This window comes from Crocuta crocuta, unplaced genomic scaffold (genome assembly GCF_008692635.1).
Source record: "Crocuta crocuta isolate KB4526 unplaced genomic scaffold, BGI_CrCroc_1.0 scaffold20, whole genome shotgun sequence".
Classification (NCBI taxonomy): domain Eukaryota; kingdom Metazoa; phylum Chordata; class Mammalia; order Carnivora; family Hyaenidae; genus Crocuta; species Crocuta crocuta.
The window spans coordinates 6,474,650-6,497,369 of record NW_027527932.1 but is presented as its reverse complement, the minus strand read 5'-3'; the positions used below and the strand labels follow the sequence as shown (position 1 = coordinate 6,497,369).

General features: G+C 42.7%; 1 protein-coding gene across 1 annotated transcript in view; it reads right to left on the bottom strand.

The window, feature by feature from the left end:
- The window catches only part of CA8 (carbonic anhydrase 8), a 133,896-nt gene that overhangs the window by 11,068 nt on the left and 100,108 nt on the right, over positions 1-22,720 (bottom strand). The window contains exon 11 of the mRNA XM_077751831.1: positions 11,049-11,218. Within this exon, the coding sequence (XP_077607957.1) occupies positions 11,084-11,218 (135 nt within the window). The 3' untranslated portion in view covers positions 11,049-11,083. The remainder of the gene's footprint in view (positions 1-11,048; positions 11,219-22,720) is intronic.

The window sequence follows — 22,720 nt, the reverse complement described above, 5'->3', positions numbered from 1 at the left end:
CACTGTCTCTCTCTATCCTAGAAATAAATAAAAATATTAAAAAAAAAAAAAAAAGATTGTTCAGTAGTAAACCTGTTCTGATACTTGGACACTTTCTCAATCTCCATTAGCAGTAAACCAATTAACAAAACTTTTCTACACTACAGTGAGTCACATTTTTCTTCCTTCTTCCCTAATCCCTGGTGTGCTGTAAGGGTGATTGAGTATCTAATTACTTCTTAATTGAATGCACGTATTATACATTTTTCACTAGTTCAAGCTTAATGCCTTTAGTCCAGAAATCAGACTCAATGAAATTAAGTTGGATTGGGATTTGGGCAACTATTATAATGAGAGAAGGTTTGTATTATGTCTAATTATAAGTAAATGTGGATTTTAGCATTATTTCCTATGGAAATATTTCAGGTACAGGAATGTGCCATAATGTGACTAATTTAGATGATTAATAACATTGTTATTCTTATTTACAATCTTTTATTCCTCATTACAGTGATTTTATTGCTGGGACCCACTAAATGTAATCATTCTTTAAAGAAAAGATACCATTGGAGAATTGTTAGTTGTGCCAAGATTAGAATGAACATTNCTTCCAGAGGACACCGAAACACTCGTCTTTGTTCCCGGAGGCCTGAGAAGACACGTGCACTGGGCCACAGTCCGTGATAAAACCCCCAGGTCCCAGGCAAAGAAGAGGCTCGCTCTCCTCTTTCCCTTTTCGAGTCTCCCAGACGCTCTATCTGCACTCAATGCCCGCGGTACACGCTGCTCTCCTTCCTCTCGGCTGGAGTTTGATTTCCGTCCTGCACGAAGCTGAGGACTATGCTGGCTGCTCCTCCAGGACCCACTCTAGGCCGGCGGCCCCGGCCGGCCCGCATCACGAGCAGCCCCCGCAGGGAGCGTGTCTCAGCAACACGCTACCGACGAGAACACGCCTGTCCCTTCTTCCCGGGAGTCTCGGTCCCAGGAAAGCATCTAAAAGAGATAAGGAGGCAGGTACCTACCAGGACTTCATATCGTTCTGCCCTTTGTTATTTGAAATGTGGGCTGGTGACAAGAGCTCGGGGTTTGCGGGTAAGCCTACCTGGGTCTGAATCCTCGCTCTGCACTTTCCTGGCTGTGCCCTTGAGCAGGTTAGTCAACCCCTCCTCAGCCTCAGTTTCTCTCTAAAATGAAAGTCAGAACACTTGCCTCACAGGATTGCCGTGGGGATGAAATGAGAGAAAAATCCAGCACCGTGTCTGAACTGTGAGCAAAGAACTCGTTCTTCTCCTTTCCACCACTCACCAATACGTAGAACTTAGAATGCATCCATAAACTTTGATCAGAACTCTAAACTAAATCATATGGCTTGGTAATTTCTACATTATTCTGCATCAGAGTATCATAAAACATGAAACTTAGCTTTTAAGATTGTTCAGTAGTGGGGCGCCTGGGTGGCTTAGTCGGTTAAGCGTCCGACTTTCGCTTAGGTCATGATCTCGCGGTTCGTGGGTTCGAGCCCCGCGTCGGGCTCTGTGCTGACTGCCAGCTCAGAGCCTGGAGCCTGTTTCAGAGTCTGTGTCTCCCTCTCTCTCTGACCCTCCCCTGTTCACACTGTCTCTCTCTATCCTAGAAATAAATAAAAATATTAAAAAAAAAAAAAAAAGATTGTTCAGTAGTAAACCTGTTCTGATACTTGGACACTTTCTCAATCTCCATTAGCAGTAAACCAATTAACAAAACTTTTCTACACTACAGTGAGTCACATTTTTCTTCCTTCTTCCCTAATCCCTGGTGTGCTGTAAGGGTGATTGAGTATCTAATTACTTCTTAATTGAATGCACGTATTATACATTTTTCACTAGTTCAAGCTTAATGCCTTTAGTCCAGAAATCAGACTCAATGAAATTAAGTTGGATTGGGATTTGGGCAACTATTATAATGAGAGAAGGTTTGTATTATGTCTAATTATAAGTAAATGTGGATTTTAGCATTATTTCCTATGGAAATATTTCAGGTACAGGAATGTGCCATAATGTGACTAATTTAGATGATTAATAACATTGTTATTCTTATTTACAATCTTTTATTCCTCATTACAGTGATTTTATTGCTGGGACCCACTAAATGTAATCATTCTTTAAAGAAAAGATACCATTGGAGAATTGTTAGTTGTGCCAAGATTAGAATGAACATTCACATCTGTGAAAAACTAGATGACTTTCTCTGCAGCATAAAGGTTATACAGGAATTCTCACAGAATTCCTGTATAACAGGAATTTCTTCTCACAGGAGAAATTCTGTTATACAGGAATTCTCACAGAATTCCTGTATAACAGAATTTCTTCTGTTGGAAGCTCTCCCGAGCTTCCAACAGAAGAAAAACATACATCTTGGAAAACGGGATACAATCAGTTACATTAATAAAAAATATTTATTTATGGCAAACCATATAAATATTACTATCAAAATGGCACTCCAAATTCCATTAATACTTCCCAAAGAGACTATTTTATAAGGGTTTTTTTTTTTTTCCTTTTTCCATGATACAGGAGTAAAAGCCTGACATGGATGTTCTCCACCCACAAAGGTTGGTTTGCTTGTTTCTAGATACAGGGAGCAATCATCTGAAATAATTGAGTTGAAGACCTCTTCGGGTAGATGACTAGATTAAGTAATTTTTTAAGATCCAGTTCACCAGCATGCTTCTAAGGGGTCCTACAAAGATTTTCTGTAGACAAGCCCTAATGACCTTTATGAGTTTCTAACCACTAAAAGTACAACGGGAGTTCTAAAATTTTGAAGGGGGTTAAAAAAGCACTGTAATAAAAAACAGAAGCCATCCAAAACCAATGTGGTTTTCTTGTTTCAACAATTACCTTATTTTTGAGAATGTGTTGGCTACCTAGTGGCAGATTTGACTGGAGAAACCTCCACATGACCTAACAAATACATATGATTCTGCCCAAGATATTGGGTATTGTCTAGATCATTTTAGCTTTGTCTATTACCAAGACAAGTTTCATTTGGAATGTTTATTTAATTAAAACTGAAGGAGCCCCCAATATAAGGCAAACCTATATACATACACACACACACCCCCCTAAGATCTATGCAGTTTAAAAAAACAACTTTTTATGGCACGTTTTTATTAAAAATATTTTAAAATACATTGTTTCTCACCCTTTTGAGCAACAAGTCAATATCTGTCTTTCTCTAACATGGTGTCTCCTCTAAGGTACCCTTTCCTTTCTTCAGAAATGGCTCCCGTCCCTCATAAAGAGGTCTGGGGTAGGTACCTCCGCACTCTCATGCCAAAATTCTTTCCTCATCCTCCTTCCATTTCATTTTCATGCTGAGATTTCAGATTCCCTAGGTTTTGCTATATGTAGGCAATTTGCTGTATATAACCATCAGGACCATAACTATTACATAATGAAATGAAAATATTAAAAAGAGGACTTCAGTCATTTTGTCCTGCTTCTGTATCTCCTTTGATTAACTGCCAACGCCTAGCTAAGTAGCAGTAGATCTAACTCAGGTAAGTTTCCCAAAGCCCGTCTTCAAAAGACTCTGCACCGTAATAGTAGATATTTAAGTCAGATGCCAATCACAGCGTCTTTTATTATGGATGGCGAGGACAAACTACAGTACCACCTCCGAACTCCAATGGCAGATGATGCCAAGTTGTCACAGCATTCTTCCCACGAGGCTCACAGGTGGATTCAGTATCTTTTGCAAACAGTCACAGTTGACACAGATGTTTGAGGGCTCCACATTATCCCGCTCTTTTAGTTTTATAAATCTTTCTTTAATAATCCCATGCAGAAGAGAGGCGAATGGTCTTGTGACAGTCTAGGTGAGGGATGAGGCTAACTGCATGGGGTGTGATGTGGGGGACAGGGACACAGAGACAGGTGGGGCAGCTATCAGAAGGCAAATCTGCAGAACTGGATGATACACTGGAAATGTGAGATGAGGTGAGGAAGAGAGGTGTCAAGTATAACTGAGGTTTCTAAGAAAAGTGGAAGAGAGCCAGGTCTTTGGAGAAAGATCATAATTCACTCTTCTGTATACTGAGGTTAAGATGTCTTTGTCACATCCAAAAGGAAAGACATGCAGGCAGTTGGGCGTCTGACTCTAGAACTTAACAGAGAGACCTAGTCTTGGACTATAAATGCATGCGTCGTCTGCATTTGGTGGTAACAGAAACTGCAGGTATAGATAAGTCCCCTACAAAAAAACCATGCTTCACGGTTGGCCTGTGAGGACTCCAACAGCAAGCGGCCTCCTGAAGGTCCATTTGAGTGCTGAGCTTTTATCCTTCCCTAGTTCTGGGATGACTACTTTCCTGTCTCTGTAAACTTCATCATGAAAGAGAGAAACTCAAGAGAATGGACGGCAGATTAATGAGGAGGAAATTGAAATGAGAGCCTCTTTAAAAATACAGTTTTCTTACGAAGTCTCAATGGAGCCAAAAAATGGATTTGGGGGAAATTACCAAAAACGAGCATCCATGATGTAAAAGGCATAACAGAACATGTTTAGATAAGGTAACCTGGTCTTGGTAATTTTTATATGGAAAATATATTCTCTAGATTTAAAATCATGAAACCTACCATCCTTAAGGAATGTTCACCCTACAAGTTAGCCCATGATTGCAAAATATGCTCTTTTCTTCCTCCCGAACCCAATTTTGTTTTGATTGATGAGGTGAGAGATAAAAACGAAATCATTCCCCAATTGTTACCCACAACAGATCGTGAACATTTCTAAGACATAAAAAGAAAAAGGGTAAATATGGATGCAAGGATTATTTTCCCTGTTGAATAATCTTGAAGAAATACCTATACAGCTTTGATGTTTTTCATTCTCGGGTTAATAACAATTTTTATATCACATAATCAAAACATAATAGACAGGTCGAGCACCCTTGATATTTTGGCCTTTTCCTGAAATCATTTTGAAATCCTCTAGGAAATCCATTCCATTTTCAAGAAATTCTATATGATATAGTAAATAGAAAACAGCTATATCCATCGAGTTTTTCATTTCTCACCCTAATGCTGTGCATCAAGTTAAATTATTAGAGTGAGGAAAAGTCCAAGTTCTATTGACTGAAAATATGGCTTTGAGCTTTCCATTTGTCCCGGAAGGATAATAGCTTTTACCTACTTGGTCATTCAGAGTTGACACTCTCCCTTCCCCACAGCCCCCCCTTTTCTGTAATGCCTTACCCTTTTCTAGCCTGTAACTCTTCTTAGGTTCTACAAGAGAATTGACATGAAAGTGATGTTTCTGATAGCATTATTAAAGCTAAACACACAGCATTATTAATTGCAAAAGTGCATGTGGGGAAGAGTTCAACAGAGTCCGGGACAGCTTCAACGACCCAGGAAGAAAACTGAGGGCAAGTCTGACAAAGGGGTCATTCAAAGTCATTTGGTTAATAACCCCTCTTTTTTCTTCTTTTCTGTTTTCCTTTTTTCCCTAACTTAATTGGAGGCATACTTATATTTTTCCTCATTTCAAGGGTGGCGGGCGGGAAACTATTTAAAGAGCCTTGTGGCATTGGTTTTACAGAAAATAAATATTATCATTAAGTATAGCTCCTGTAAACGTGCACAGCTTAACAATATTTGAGCCATGGGGGAAACAAGCAAGTCTTTGAACAGCCAGAAAAGCTTTAAATACTGGACTAATACTTCATGAAACAAATAGGCAAATAATCATCTCATCAGAACACAGGTAGCAATATTAAGATACCAAGAGCAAAAGTAAACTGTTTGCTATCTTTGCATAACTTTTATGAACTGTACACTTTTTTTGTACACATGTGTCACATGGTTATTTTATACCAATGTCACTGGGAGTGACTAGAAAGGATTGACTCGATTTTCTTCTCTCTTTTTGCAATGGCTTTTAGACTTTAAAAAGGTACCTATTTAATTATGTAACTTCTAAAGAAATACTTATTTTGTATTTTTACCTTGTACAGATTTTTATATATGTATCTATGTATCAAATAAACAAATGCCAAATAAAAGGCAGAATGGGGAAAAAAAGTAAACTAGACCTATCGGTCTTGTTTTTTGTTTGTTATTACACAGATGCAGTCCTCATACACCAAATTCACTGGGTAAAGGATCATCTCATGTCCACTGGCCCAGAAATCTGAACTAGCACTGTGAAACTAAAGAATTTCCAGCACCTGGATGAGTTATATGCTAGTTCTTGAAACAAGTATAAAACCATACTTCATACTTCTTAAATGGTAATATAAAGAGTCACAGATTATTCATGGAATAATAAGTCTTGGTTATCAAAGCCCTCCAGATGTCTAGACATGTCATGCAAAAAAAAAAAAAAGTCACTTTAAGTCCAAAAACTAAAGTTATTTTAGTAAGACATAGCTAAAATAAATCTGAATTATTTTAAACATTTTTTAGAGAACTACCAGAAATTTCTTTCCCCTTTTCAGTTCCAAGAGCTTAGATGAAACATTCACGCATTAAATTCAAAGTCTGACTGTCAAGTCATTCCACTTTAATAAAAATTTGAATTACCGCCCTTAGGGCATTATTAAATATCAAATAAAAAGCACACATCCATAAGTTTGACTTCCCAATATAATTTTTATGTAGAACTATGGCTAGATTTGTATTACACATTTCAAGATAAAAGGGTCAAAAATGGATTCAGAGAAGGGTGACGTCAGAACCACAGTTGCCTTTGAAAGATTTCCTCCACCATTCTGAGGAATTTGGGGGTAAGTGACCTCCTTTAAGTAATCTCGGCCACAAAGATAAGGACACAAATCCAGCCTCCTTCTAAAAACCCTAGGTCATAATTAATTTAAAGCCTTGAAAAAGAATTCTCTACCTTCCCATCATATAAGGAATACGAAGTATCTGAAATAGACATAATCTAATCAACAACATTTTGGTCTGTGTGCACGTGTTGGGGAGAAGGAAAACCAGTGATGGTTATTTAGAGATTTACAGAGAGGCAACTCTGGCCTTGAACTAGATGTGGATCAAAAATTCAAGGTAATATCTGATTTCTTAAAAAGTATCTTTTATAGTTACTGAGATTCACAGGGTACACTAAACCTAGACTGGAGAAATTAATGAATCCACGTTCACCCAACCTCCCCGCACCTCACGCCTACCTCTCTTATGGGGCTGCTCCTGTGAACCCACGCTCCCTCCCTTCTCTCTGCTTCAATCTGCCACCTCCCCTCCTGCTCTCACCCCTAGGTGCACCCCCATTCCTCCTTAAATAACAAACGCAAGTCATGGAAACTCCAACTCTACAAACCGCTGCCTCCTTCTCCCTTGCGGTCACAGCCTAGAAAGTGTCCATTCTCCTAACAAGGCAGTCTCCACATTTGCTTAGGATTTCATTCCCTTTCTTTTTCAGTAGTCTCTCCACCCAGCGTGGTGCTTGCGGGCCCCCAGGTCAAAAGTTGCATGCTCTTCCAACCGAGCCAGTCAGGCACCCCATATTTCACCCCCTTTCAACTCCTCAGAGACTTCGCAGCTGGGATTAGCCCATTTGAGACACGCCATCTCGATCGCCTCCCATCTACTGGCTCATTACCCCAACATACGGACACCGCTAGTATTTCATGTGTGTGTGTTTAAAAATTAAGTGTCTCCCAATCCCCTTCCCTCTACACGGCTTTGGCCTTCTCAACAACAGCTGCCACAGGGCACCTCCCCCTCCTCCTTTCAAACCCAACTTGGGCCTTGCTGCCACACACAATACTGCTCAGCACTCCACCCTTCAGTGCCTGTGTGGGGAGGCTCTCTGACCAGTGCATGCAGTTGGTAAGAAAAAGGGCTCTGTCAGTCAGGCTGCCCACGTCCAATTTCCAACTCTGCTGCTCAGTGACTGCACTGTCTTAGCCAAGCAACTAATTTCTCTGTGCTTCAGTGACTTATCTACAAAGCCTCCTGCTAAATTTAAGGAGCACTTAATGAGATGATCCTATGTAGCATTAGAACATTACATATACATACATATATACATTACACACACACACACACACACACACACACACACACACACACACACCCCTCCGTGCCAACGACTCCCATATTCAGTTCGGACCTCCTGATCTCCACTCTCCAAACTCCAGCTATCGGCATGAGGGGTCCGCTACCGTGATGGACAGACATCTCTCATTCAACGAGCTCCAACTCAACGGTCTTTCCAACTCAGGGCCTGCTCTGGTTTTCCTGCTTTCACTCAGCGGCGCTTCACCCACAGTTTCTAAAGCCCCCAATTCGCAGAAGCTACCTTTGGCTGTTTCCATCCCCCCTCCGCCACCATCCCATTTATCAACTGGGTGTCACTTCCAATGTCTATTTAACACACTTTAACTTTTCCCCGTCTCCACTGCTCCTATTCTGGTTTCGAAGGCTCGGTGTCTTTCACCTTGGCTACCTGGCAGACTTCTAAAGTATCTCCTTCCCCCTCCCCCTAAGCCCCCTAGAATCCAATCTATTCCTTCTCCAGCTACCGTGATCTACTGAAAACACACACACCGGACCACACCACGGGAGATCTGGCCACTCCCCTGAGCAAAAGTCTTCGTGGGTTCTCAACACATCAACAGCAAAAAAAGGATGCCTTCTTGTAGCTGGCAGCCTCCAGGGCCTCCGAGGTAAGAGCCCTGCCCCTTGGATTCACACAGGCCAGACTCACAGGGTCTTCCTACAAACCTCAATGCATCAGAGTCTTACCTCCTCCACAGGGAGCAGCCCGTCGGGGCCCTTGCAAAAGATATTCCCTCATCTGAAATCTCCTTCACTTCATTTTTTTGTTCTTCTCATTCATGGGTGTATTATAAGTTGTAATTGTGTGTTTTTGAAGTGTTTGTTTTTCTTCAGTCAGGCTCCCCACAGGAGACCCTAACTTATGACACCAGGGACAACATGTTCTTCCGACCTCTGGATACCCAGAACCACTCGCACAGCAGGTGCTCAATAATGATTTTTGAGCAAATATAGTTTTAATTCTTTAGTTCCTCCATTGTCAGGCTTAGCTTGAAGCACTCTTGGATTGTCCCTCCTTGTCACCACATATGGATTCCTCTAAGTCCCCCTCGTTCCTACTAAAGCAACTTTCCTTGGTTGTCCCTCACCATCTCCAATATCAGAAGCAGAACTCTACTGGCTAACGAAGCAATGGAGGAATGTGGAATGTGGTTGGCTGATGTATGCTATGCATAGTTCTAAAGAATTTCCGGGGGCACCAGGGTGGCCCAGTTGATTCAACAACCCACTCTTGACTCTGGCCCAGGCCATGATCTCACAGTTCGGGTTTTGAGTTCAAGCCCTGTGCCGGGCTCCGTACTAAGAGCATGGAGCCTGCCTGAGGTTCTCTCTCCCTCTCTCTCTGCCCCTGCCCTACTCACAAGCACACACACTCTCTCTCAAAATCAACATTTTTTAAAAAATAAAGAATTTCTAATTTGCCAAGAGAAATTCAAGACACAAAGCATTATATGTTGTGACGGATTCAAGGTAAAATGAACATGTTTCAACCCTTAAAAACCTTAATCTAACAGAGAAAAAATAAGAAATATACAAATAGCTAACTGGAAGAAAAGAACGTGAACGGAGAGGTACAATTTAAGGGAGAAGCAGAGAATTCGTGCTGAGAACAGTATTTGAGTAGGGTCTGCATGGTAGCTAGGATTTCATAGGCAGGAGGAAGGGTGGGAAGGAATGTACGAGCAAAGCATATTCACATAAGAAAAAGGACACTTTGGATAGAATGCTAGGTGTGTGAGGTAGAGAGAGAGGCAAGAAAAACGGATGGGGAAACATGTGGACAAAATAATCGCTTTTCACAATCCCAGTGTCAACTGTCTAGCTTGTGAGACTGAGAAGACAGAGATTTCTACTGCCCTGTGACTCGCAGCCTATACGGTTCCACCCACATGGTATGTGAGCTCACACTCTCCATGGGCCACTAAACAAAGTCCAAGCTCTGACCTGTCTGCCTGTGTAACTTCCATCATATGCCTTCCTCTCGTGGGGGCAGCGGCCGGCCAGCTCAGTGCCCTGACCTGTGTGTGCACCCTTGGGTGATTCAAAAGGTGATGAAATAGGGGCGCCTGGGTGGCTTAGTCGGTTAAGCGTCCGACTTTCGCTTAGGTCATGATCTCACGGTTCGTGGGTTCGAGCCCTGCGTCGGGTTGTTCGCTGACTGCCGGCTCAGAGCCTGGAGCCTATTTCAGAGTCTGTATCTCCCTCTCTCTCTGACCCTCCCCTGCTCATGCTGTCTCTCTCTCTCTCTCTCTCCTAGAAATAAATAAAACATTAAAAAAAAAAAAAAAGGTGACAAAATAATACAGCACATATACAGCCGCTTGGGTGTATCTGATCTTCCCATGTCTGTGGTGTTTTATTCTGTGAGCTCTTTTGGGAAAAGGTATACATATATTGAACTCAGTATCTTAAAATGCATAGATTATGTTTTAGACAATGAAGAAACGTATCATATTCAAGTAACTAGTGTTTCTTGATCTACCAAATAAAAGCACTTCCACAGGTCGAGGATTTTAATGCATGCCAGATCTGCCCTCGCCCACCCCGATAAATAAGGTGGAATCTGCATCAGACAAGGGTCAACTCGGAGGCTCACATACTCCTCTGGTGGCTTCCTTTAAGTCCCCCAGTCATCAGGAGGTGACTGCTGCCCCTTCAAGGCGGCAGCACAGTGAGCACTAAAAAGGACTTTACCTCTTTACCTTGAGCAACGAGGGGCTGTTTCTCTGCCTCGGGGCTCCTTACCTTATGAAGATCAATATTAAAGGAAAACAAGAATTAAAGGCTGCTCTGGTGGGAAAACAGAAGCGTGGCAGGCTCTTTTCCAACACTGTGTGAAATTCTTAAAGCCACCTGATTTGTAATTAAGAGGGCTTGAGAATGTGTCGTCCCTTTTATCAAAATGAAGTGCACTCATGCTGCTAAATTATCAGGATCCCCATGAGAATAAGTCTAGCGTGACAGCCTCACGTAACCCGGAGGCTATTTTCCTTAATCCGCACGTACCCAGATGAAGAGAGTCTTGCCTCCGTCCTCTCTGGCTACTGAAATGCAGCTCTAATGACTCTGTCACTAAGTGGCTGAGTGGGTCTAAAATTGTCTCCCAAAATCCCATCGCAGCCTTCTACAAGTTCCGCCCCCTTCACGTGTGTCCTCAGCCTTCGAAATTCTTCAATCTGAAAATAAAAACAGAACAAAACACATGGATTATTTACTAGACATTCCATAAAGGACTTAAAATATGGATCAACTGTAACAACTTTAAACATTAAAAGTAATCTTCCAGAAGAGCAAAACAATCTTAAGTCTTCCAAACCTAAGACATTAGATATAAGTGACACACAAGCAATGAANGTTTCTGTGTCTCCCTCTCTCTCTGCCCCTCCCCTGTTCATGCTCTGTCTCTCTCTCTCAAAAGTAAATAAACATTTAAAAATTTTTAAAAGAGAGAGAGAGAAGCGCAGACACCAAGGTCTCCAGGCAACCCAAACAACCACAGAAACCTGCTGGACTCATTCATGCAAAAATGATACACACTTCTCACAAAGCTTTTATGCCTGCCTGTAACACAGTGAGAAAAAGCGAACAAATGGATGAGTGTTCTTAAATGCTCCCCAAGTATAGCTTTAATTAATGAATTCTGGTGTTACTGTATGTTAACACGGGTCAGATGCTGGACTTATCAGATGCAGGTTTCCTTTACCACAAGACTTCCTCTGCTGCCCTTCTGGCCTTTCTGAGAGCACAAATCCAATAAATACCTCTGACTTTCCGAAACTGTAAGCCCAACTTCCCCTCTTTAGCAACGTCAACTTTCAAGTTCATCTTCCTTTCTCAGGCGGTGTCCCCAGATCCCATGGATTCTCATTACACGTGAAGGAAGAGATCCCCACTGTCCCAAGGATCAGTTTAATCCAACTTGCCACGTCTGTGTCTCCCAAGAACCCAATCGCTGCCCTGACCCTCCAAACGCCAGTTAAGCAACAGGCAAATGTGATGAACATTCGCCAGGCTCACTGCCATTAGCTGACTTATCTACAGGACTCATCACCTGATAGTTTGCTTAAATGCTACACAGTCACAGAACATTCTTCATCCCTTTCACAAAGGGAGAAACTGATGGACTGAGAAAGTTTCCAAATTAGCTAGGTCTGACAAGTTCAAGTCTACCTGCTCTTCTCCCAGCTCCACTGCCACCTCTTCAGAAATTCTAATTAACTCAGGGGGCACCTGGGTGGGTCAGACAGTTAAACGTCTGGCTCCTGATTTCAGCTCAGTTCATGATCTTACAGTCTGTGAGTTCAAGCCCCCCATCAGGCTCTGCACTGACAGCATGGGATCTGCTTGGGATTCTCTCCCCCTCTCTCTGCCTCTGCGCTGTTCATTTTTTTTTTAATTTTTAACGTTTTTTATTTATTTCTGAGAGAGAGTGAGAGACAGCATGAACAGGGGAGGGTCAGAGAGAGAGGGAGACACAGAACCCGAAGCAGGCTCCAGGATCTGAGCTAGCCGTCAGCACAGAGCCTGACGCGGGGCTTGAACCCATGGACCGTGAGATCATGACCTGAGCCGAAGTGGGACGCTTAACCGACTGAGCCACCCAGGCGCCCCTGCCCAGTTCATTCTTATTCATTCCCTCTCTCTTTCGCTCTCAAAATTAATAAATAAACCTTAAAGAAAATTTTAAAAAAAGAAATTCTTATTAACTCAGTATAACGTGTATCCTTCATATCCCAGGATATGTAAGAAATGTGCTTTAAAAAGCATCGATTTGCCAAAAGTTCACCAGGTATCATAGGGCTTTATCTACAAAGGTTCTTCGTACAGCAGACCCTAGAATTCTGCCATTTGTCAGCTAAAATGAAATGCAGGAGATCAACTAACTCAGGGGTTCTAATAAAGTCTAGACATCCCTAGAGATTTTGGGGGCCCCATAAAACCCCTGAATGATATGCAAAAATTTTACATGTGCATTTCCTAAGAAGAGGCTCTGAGACTCCAAAAGAGTTAGATCTCACGGGATTCTAAAATTCCCACCACTCGTACACGCTGGGAAACAGAGCACAGCGAAAAGTAAGTATTGTTGGATTGGAACCCAAGTTAGAAATCTAATCTCTAAGGACTTATTTTCTCAGGTCTCCAAATGATTTCCCTAAATCAGTGGGATGAGGCTGGCCGACCTGTTGCTGGTCTGTTGTTTGCTTTGTTAGAACACCGACGTGCTGTAAGTACTCTTAAAGCAGTGCCAGTGAGATAGGCAAGTGGCCGTTCAACCTACACAGTGGTTCGTCACTAGACTTTCTTGGGGTCTTAGGTTGGGAAGATGGGCGGCACCTATTGCTGACTGCAGTACCTGGAAAACTAGAACCAAGGCTGCGTGAGAATCCCCGGTCATCATGTGCGGAGCGTACTTTGCGTTTCTCACGAAGTAGAAAGGAGCTCAAAAAGGAGAACGTGGAGATGAAGGCAGTGGGGCCGTGCCTGCAAAGCCGAGTGTACACCCTGGCTCTGACCCCTACGACCCAAATGAGCGGATCGGGTCACCTCTTTAAGCTTCAGTTACCACAAGTGTAGAAAGAGATGATACTAATGGTACTGGAGGACGGGCTAAGAAGGGAGATAATTCATGAGCACCGCTGAGCATACGTCCGGCACACGGACTTCTTTAGCGCGACTTCTTTTGAAGTCGAGCCTTTAGCATCCTGAGATCAACATTTAGCTAGAATTTTTTATGGAAAAAGCAGACCAGAAGTAAACCGACTGACTGAGAACACAGAAGGACCTTCCTTCTTGTGTTCACTTTCATGTGTCAATCCCATGTAATGGCTGCAGTGAGAATCTTCAAACCACACGCGTGGGGATCACTGATGAGCAACAGGGATGAGAAACTGTACAGTGTGCACGTATTTTAGGAACTACTTCTCTTCGGATTGACCTGGAAGCTTATTTTTTTAAAGCCAGGTTAATTTTATATTTACATATTCTGAGCCGGCAATAAACCTTTCAAGCCCCAGACCTCAGCCTGAAAGCAAATTCAGTGAAAACAGCTTCTTCCAGAACAGATGATCTGAACCCACAGCCGGCCACGCTCAAATCACTGCATTCTTGGAGAGAACGATTTCACAAAGAAATGTTTTTCTCTGATCATAGCAATGCTTTGAAGACTTCAAACGTCAACAGAGATTGAGGGAAAAACATGTCCTTCTGAAATGCCAATTTTTCTGAAGTCACTACCCCCAAAACCTTTCGTTACTTCAAATGGTTTCAAACGCGTACTGCGTTATCTCCCGCTGAAAAGACAGACAGTGAGAAATGAGCAGAATAATATTTTCAGGACAAAAGTCTGCAATGAAATTCAAATGTCAGAGCAGTGCAGAGACTAACGCTATCACACGTATCAGCAAGGATTGAGTTTGTTGATTTTTAACGCTACTCTACTTAAACACGGCTATTTGTTTTTAACCAATTTAAGAAAGAGAGAGATTGAGAGAGAGAGAGTCAACAAAGACCCAAGCTTCAGGGAGAAATCCTCATCTTCTGAAGGTAGCAGAGTTGAATAGCTACTGCTCTCTGAACCGGACATGCATTCTACTTAGTCTAAAGCATTCACTCCAACCTTCATTGACTCATGAACCAGATTATTGACTCAAAGTTCAGCTTTGAAACTGCTTTCTTCAGGAGAGCATTTAAAGTGCCAATTTACACGGCTTCAAGTTTGGCACTAATTGTTTTTACAAGTTCCCGAGTTTCTATGAATATCCTCTACCAGGCTTCTTTTGACTTACATCTCTGTTATCATGTTAAAAGAGAAAAATAACACATAAAGGTCAATGTGCTCATCTTATTTTCTTTTATCATCAGGTAATGATAATACATGAATTAGAGTAATAGAATTCCTCGTGGCAGCAATCAAAAGCAAGTCAAAAGCAAGCTGTACTTAAACAGTCCATATATACTTATATATCCTGGGATTATATGTTATATGTCATTTATATGACTCCCCAGCCTTCATGTACTCAGCCTTGTTTATTTTCACTTGTTTCATTTTCTTCAACCCACTATCTCACTGTTTTTCTAAAACCGCTGCTCCGTCTTTTTTTACTGACTTCTCATCCATAAACCAATTCCTCTGTCACTGACTCCTTAATCTGATCTAACTTTTCTGAGAGCTTAGAGAAGAAAAGATCCTCTCCCCAGCAACAATAATGTCAACTTTCCCGTATTCCAACCCTCAGTCCTGATCTCTGCCACTGTCTTTCCATCTTTACTTGAGGACCGTTACTGATGAACTACACATATGCAAACATCATCAAAATTACAGTCCAGACATGTACAGACATTGCTCTAAAGAAGATGTACAAAAGGCTGACACATGAAAAAATGCTCAACATCACTCATTATCAGGGAAATACAAATCAAAACCACAATGAGATACCACCGGTCAGATGGCTAAAAATAACAACTCAGGGAACAACAGATGTTGGTGAGGATGCAGAGAAAGGGGACCCCTACAGAAAACTGTATGGAGGTTCCTCAAAAAGTCAAAAATAGAACTACCAATGACTCAGCAATTGCACTCCTAGGTATTTATCCAAAAGGCAGAAAAATGACTCTAAGGGGCACGTGTACTCCAATGTTTATAGCAGCACTGTCGACAATAGCCAAATTATGGAAGGAGCCCAAATGTCCATCAACTAATACACAGATGAATGAGTAAAGGAGATGTGGTATATATATACAATGGAATATTACTCAGCCATCAAAAGGAATGAAATCTTGCCACCTGCAACAACGTGGATGGATCTAGAGTGTATTATGCTAAGCAAAATAAGTAAGTCAGAAAAAGACAAACACCATATGATTTCTAATATGTGGAATTTGAGGAAAAAAAACAGATAAAACATAAGGAAAGGGAAGGAAAAATAAAATAAGATAAAATCAGAGAGGGAGATAAGCCATAAGAGACTGATAACTACAGAGAAAAAAACTGAGGGCTGCTGGAGGGTGAGGGATGGGCTAAATGGGTGGCAGGCATTAGGGAGGGTGCTTGTTGGGATCAGCACTGGGTGTTACAAGTACGTGACGAAGTACTAAATTCTACTCCTGAAACCAATACTACGTATATGCTATATGTTAACTAGCTTGAATTCAACTAAAATCTTAGAAGAAAAATAAATAAATAAATAAACAACATGCCAAGCGGATCATGTTATGCAGTAAGTTACAACTGTTTACCTGCGTGGCTCTGTTCTAGAGAATGAACCTTTGAAAGGAAGTATTGTGTTTGTGTTGTTCATTATTCTGTTTTCACTCTTTCTTATGTATCAAATGTCAAAAAATACTAGTTGGATAAATATATGGCTGCTGACTTTAAAAATAAAAGGGGGGGGAACACCTGGGTGGCTCAGTCGGTTAAGCACTGGACTTCAGCTCAGGTCATGATCTCGCAGTTCATTGGTTCAAGCCCCGCATCGGGCTCTGCGCTGAGAGCCTGGACCCTGCTTCAGATTCTCTGTCTCCTTCTCTCTCTGCCCCTCCTCCACTCATGCTCTGTTTCTATCTCTCTCTCAAAAAACGAATAAACATTAACAAAAAAAAAAAGTTACAGTCTAGAGTTCATGACCACTCAGGGAAGACACTGCGGAAATACTTAAAAATCCTCACAGGTGCCTAAAAATAATACATTTTAAGAAAGGGAAAACCGTGTGTCCCAGCAGAGAAGATCTAGAGTTGTACTATCCATGACAGTAGCCACTAATCCCCTGTGGCCCCTGAGGTGAGTATTTGAAATGCCACTGGTCTGAACTGAGATGTGCTGAGAACACGGAACTCAAGGTGGGAGTCAGACTTCGCGTGAAGTAACAGGGTAAAAACATCCCATCCATGATGTTTTATGTTCATTACACGTTAAAATGATATTTGGGGTACATCGGGCTAAAATTACTATTTGAATTAGTTTCATCTATTTAGATGTTTTTATTGTGACTTCCAGAAGTTTTAATCTTATATATGTGACTTGTGTTTCCACTGGATACTCAATGCTCAATGCTTACCTTCACAACTTGGCATTCTGGTGTTAGAGGGCTGTTCTAAATTATACACGGAGGTAAATGTGTGCTTAAAGCATGGGTTCTTAATGCGTGCTTCCTGGAATAAGTTCCTATCCCAGTCGTACTGAATCAGAAACTCTGTGAGGCCCAGCAATCTGTGTGTGTGTGTGTTTTTAATGTTTACTCATTTTGGAGAGGAGGGGAGGGGCAGAGAGAGAGGGACAAAGGATCTGAAGTGGGCTCTGTGCTGACAGCAACAAGTCCAGTGTGAGGCTCGAACTCATGAATCATGAGAGTATGACCTGAGCTGAAGTCCAACGCTCAGCTGACTGAGCCACCCAGGGCTCTCCCCAGCAATCTGTGTTCTAACAATGCCACCCAAGTTTGAGAATCACGATGGACACAGAAGAAAATTTACAACAAATATTCAAAATCATTTGGAAATCTTTTTTTTGTTTTTGTTTTTGAGAGAGAGGTAGAGAGTGCACACATGCAAGCACACAAACAGGGGAGGGGCAGAAGGAGGGAGAGGAGAATCTTAAGTAGGCTCCACGACTACATGGGGCTCTATCTCACGACCATGAGATCACAACCTGAGCCAAAGTCAAGGGTCAGATGCTTAACTGACTGAGCCATCCCAGGGCCCCCGAAACGATGGGCAAACATGACCATGCCATGGTCCCACAGCAACTTGGTCTTTACGGCTAACAGCTCCTCAACACCCACGTGGAGCACACAGGAAGAAGTGTGCTCTCACCGCCGCTGAGTCCTGGGTGTAATAACACTGCCTTGGTCACCCAGCACCAAGCGGTCTCCCAGGTCCCACTGGCTAAGCACACACCATGCCCTGACTCGGGCTGTTGGCGTTAGGAAGAGTCCCACTTTCCAACCTGTAAGAAACATGGGATGGGGAAGGAGGAAGAAGACAGAAAATGGAGAAGAAAAGAAAATTAAAAGTTGTTTTCCAAGTCCTAACAGACACACGTCCACATAGCGAAAAACAATAAACACATTTATATTCCTTTGCTTCACTGGGGTCGCGTACCACTGAAAGAGATAAAAAACAAAGACAGGCACATCTAACCTGAGAAAGCAGATAAATTAAGAAATAGGAACAGATGAGTAAGGAGAAACAAAAGAAGAGAGAAAAAAGGTAGGAAAAGGAGAGTAAAACTTCATCAATCATCTGTGTGTGTGTGTGTGTGTGTGTGTGCGCGCGTGCGCGCATGCACATACTTGTACACGTGCCATTTTATAAAAATAACCACATTTTATCAATCCTGAGTGTTGTTCACATTTAATGTCTCTGGAAATCAGGATGTGTCTCAAAATTCTGTTGACACACTTGATGAAATCTGGTTATTTTTTATTCTGTTCTTGGAATCTCATCTCCGAGCATAACAATTCAGCTGGAAAAAAAATTTTCCTTTAGCCTCCTAACGCCGAGACCACTGTTTATTGAAAAGTAATTTAACAGTTACAGATCAGAGCAAAATAAAAGAAAATTACACTCATTCAAATCCATCCAATAGCATGCTTTTTCCCGCTAGCCTATGGTATGCTAACCAAAAATAATACAAACAAATTCAACTGAGCACAGGCTCCCACATCCACCATCCTCTAGAATTCTGAGTACTCGGAAAGACGGAAATGCGCCATGATGGGCTTAACTGTAACTCCACATCAACAGAAGATGACTCCTCCTTAAATCGACCTGCTGTGCATTTCATTAAAAAGTATGATGATTTAGAGCTTTTACTTTAATGTGACTAGTGCAGACATTATTGTCCTGTGGCAGATGCTATATTTCAAGATACCTATTATTTCCATAATAATACCCAGCAACTTAATTTACATATGTTAACCTTGTGATCTAAGAGGAAACATTTTTCCTTCAATACAGTTTCATATTTCTCAGCTATGCAAAGACTCTGTCACTATTTGCTATTCCTTCTGTTATTTTATATCCAATCCCTCCCCTTTTCTCTGTTCCTCTTTAAGGGCAATAATAACATGAGCTGTCTCAATTTTTCTTGCTCTAAATTTTAGAATCACATCTCTCTCTTTGGTCCTTCTCATTTTTCCTGCCCTCTCTGGACCATTTCCATTATTGCTCTGCTTTCTCTGAAATTCTAAGAGCAGCAACAGTGAAACATTCAAGTCAATGGACAGACTAATTTATATTTTCCTAAAATTAAGATTTTTTTTCAAAATCACTCTAGTTTGTGTGTGTGTGTGTGTGTGTGTATTTTAACACGGCTGCCTTCTGAACAGATATATCATGGAGCTTTGTGCAAACAGTACCCAAATCTTTCTTTTCTTCAAAAGCTGCAGCTAACTGGAAAGTTATCTCTTTTCAAGAGCAGTCGAGATCATTCCTTCCAAAACACATGCCCTTTGGCTTGGGCTCCAAGGTAGGGAGATAGAGCTTTTTCCCGACAATCGAGGAACAGGACTCGGTGAGTTAGGCTTAGAGTTTGTCACTCATCCTATTCAGAGGGACAAGAGAGAGCAAGGCTTCCTCTGAAGGCAGCCAGACACAAACGCACGTGATCTGTCTCGGAGTTTTAGCACCACATGCTAGTCAACACGGTGGTAGAACACTATGGCTCACATTTACAGAACAGCAGTTAACGTTCACACTGTCGTTCAACATTCACATCCGCATGCGTTAACATGCTAGCAAGGGAGTCCTTCATGGAATTCTAAGAGGGACTGAGAATGTGCTCCTTTGTGGCTCACCAAGGTTAATCTTAACTTCCCATAAATGGAAATTTATTGTGGTGATGAAGTTTTATTTTTTGCTAAAGGTCTGCTCTGCCGTTAGAGAAGTACCCCTAAACAAGGCAGCTGAACACGCAGGACTGTGGATTCAGATTCTTCTCCACGTCTGAGACCACTCCTTGTGGCTAAATCCAATGAATACTTTTCAGCCCCTCAGTTAATGGGCATGCAGCATCGGGTACTTTGCATCTCTCCACTGCCTCCTCCTTAAAACTCATGCCCACCCATCACTGTGCCTTCCAGACATCACGCCACATCAGCCTCTTGACTCTCCCCACTTGTGGAGTCACTGTACAGGGACAAGTCTTACGATGCAAGCCCTGATCAGGGGCCACGGCCCAGCGCACCGCATCTTTCCCTCCCTCTCCCTAAAAGACTTTCTCTTCTACACGTAGGGCTTCAACCTTCACCTATATGATACGCCCCTTTCTCGGATGTCTCGAAGGCATCTCAAACTCCGCGTTTACAACCATAAACTCCCAACACCGTCCATAAAGCCAGCTCCTCCACTCCACCTGTATTCCCTATCATGGTGAAGAGCAACTCCACACCTACCAGTCACTCAAACCAAAATCCAGGGAGGAATATGTGGTCCATCCTCCCTGGAAACCCTCCAATGTCACCATCACCAATGCTACCCCCTTATTATTTCGAGAACCATTCCCCTCCTTTCATCTTACGGTCACAGGCTTCACTAAGGTTTCCATCTTCGTGCTGCACCTACAGAGAGGCTTTTCAAATTCAAACTTGGCCTCGTCTCTCTTTCTCACAACACCCCAGAAAGTCCTTGCCTTTGGGAAGCCTCCACGGCACAGTCTCCGGGCTCTCTGATGAATGTCAGGCCCTTGATCTCTCCAATTTCATCTCATGCCACTGGCCCTTTATGCTAACCGCCTGCATCTCCAAGTCCTCTGTGCCTGTGTGGACACTAACAATCGTGCCACACCCCATCACCTGGCCTGCGGAAGGTCTACCAGATGGCTACATCTTATCTGACATCTGTCCCGTGCGCTACCACAAATCCATATTCATGTCATATCAAGGCATTGTTCACACAAAATTACTGTTCTTTAAATGCGAACATATTCGCCTTTCCCCCGAGATGGTGAATTCCTTGAGGCTGGAACCATGTCTTCTTGGTCCTTGACTTCAGTGCCTACTATGGTACCTGGGATACAGAAAATGCCAAATTACCAAATCAATTAATGCATGAATTAGTGAATAAACTACCCATATTATTCGTAAAGGAGATATTCCACATGCTAGCCTCTGCCTATCACAAGGGTAAAGGAAGACAGGACCAAGGTAAATATTATCGTGTTCTATCAGTAACTGCTTGTTATAAGCAGGGTCAGTGACATGTAGAAGCCAATGAATGTATCCCCAGCGTCACAAAACTTTCTGTATGCTAGGCTCAATGCTTTGAAACTTAGCCATCGAAGATTCGATGCCACTTGCAGCTACAATAAGGAAATAATATCACTGTCCTAGAAGCAAGCCATAGGAAGAGTAAATGCCGAGGGAATGTTTCACCTTTGAGATACGTCATTCCCAGAGCGATCCTAAAATCAGGACCGCTGAGGCTGCAGTCTCTCACAGTCTGGCCTGGACGGGGTAGCTAACCACTAGCACGGCCTTCACAGGCCCACCTGCTAATCCCAGACCTTCCCTGCCTTGGAAATGTGATGTCGGTGAGAGTAACCAGATCTTGGGGCAACCAGATGGCAAAAGGAGAGTAGTAAGTCCCAGGGGACCCTACCCGCTTAGAAGAGTTCTCTTAGAAAAGGATGAGACAGGATGAGACAGGATGGAGCACCTGGGTGGCCCAGTCAGTTGGACGGCTGACTTTGTCAGCTGTGCTGACAGCTCAGAGCCTGGAGCCTGCCTTGGATTCTGTGTCTCCCTTCTCTCTGCCCCTCCCCTACTCATGCTCTGTCTCTCTGTCTCTCAAAAATTAAAAAAAAAAAAAAAAAAAAAAAAAGGTAGGAGGTCTGGGGAAAAAGTCCCAATACAATGTTTCTCCCACCTTCTCGACTCTTCTTTGCCCATACTCTTTTCTTGAGTACCTCACTTGTTTGTTCTCACTGGCTCCCTCTCTCATGCCAATGTCCCTAAATCTGTACATCCACCTCAGCCTCTGAAGGTATTGCTCTGTGTTTCTAACTGTCAAGAAAACCAAATTCTTCCTACGGAGGACACAAAAGATAGGCCAGACAGGTAGAAACCTTCTCTGATACCGGTGAGGTTTTCCTGACAAGGTCTCACATAGAGAGAGGGTCTCAGAGGAACTGTAATGTCATAAAGGGCAAGAGTTGGAAGGCAGCAGTGCTTAGGCACCCAGTACTGATAATCACACAGCACTGGGGTGGTTCCCAAAACTACCTACTGGCATCTGGGCTCATGTCTATAAGGTACAGTTAACTGCCACGCCGGGGGCAGCACTCATCCCACTGAAATTCTCTGAGGCATCTGTCACTATTAACTTCTCGCCTCCACACGTTGGCAATGCTCTCCCCCGTCTTGAGTCCCAGGACATCATTACCCCCCGGCTGTCCTGAAGTCCCTCCTCGTTCCCCTCATGGTGCTGTCTCCTCCAGCTGCTCTAAGGTTCTGTAATCAGCTGGTGTCCTGTCTCCTCCTGAACTTGAGCACAGCTCTTCACCAAATCCACTCCTTCCTCTTCCTGGACACGAAGGTTGAACGCACTTCCCAGCCTCCCCCGCAGTCCGGCCATGAGGCTGAGTTCCAGGCAAAAGAAGGCAAGCACGAGCATTCATTGTTTCTAGAAACTGCCCTTAAAAAATCCCCCTGTAGGCTCTTCACACGCTTCCCCTTTCTGCTGGC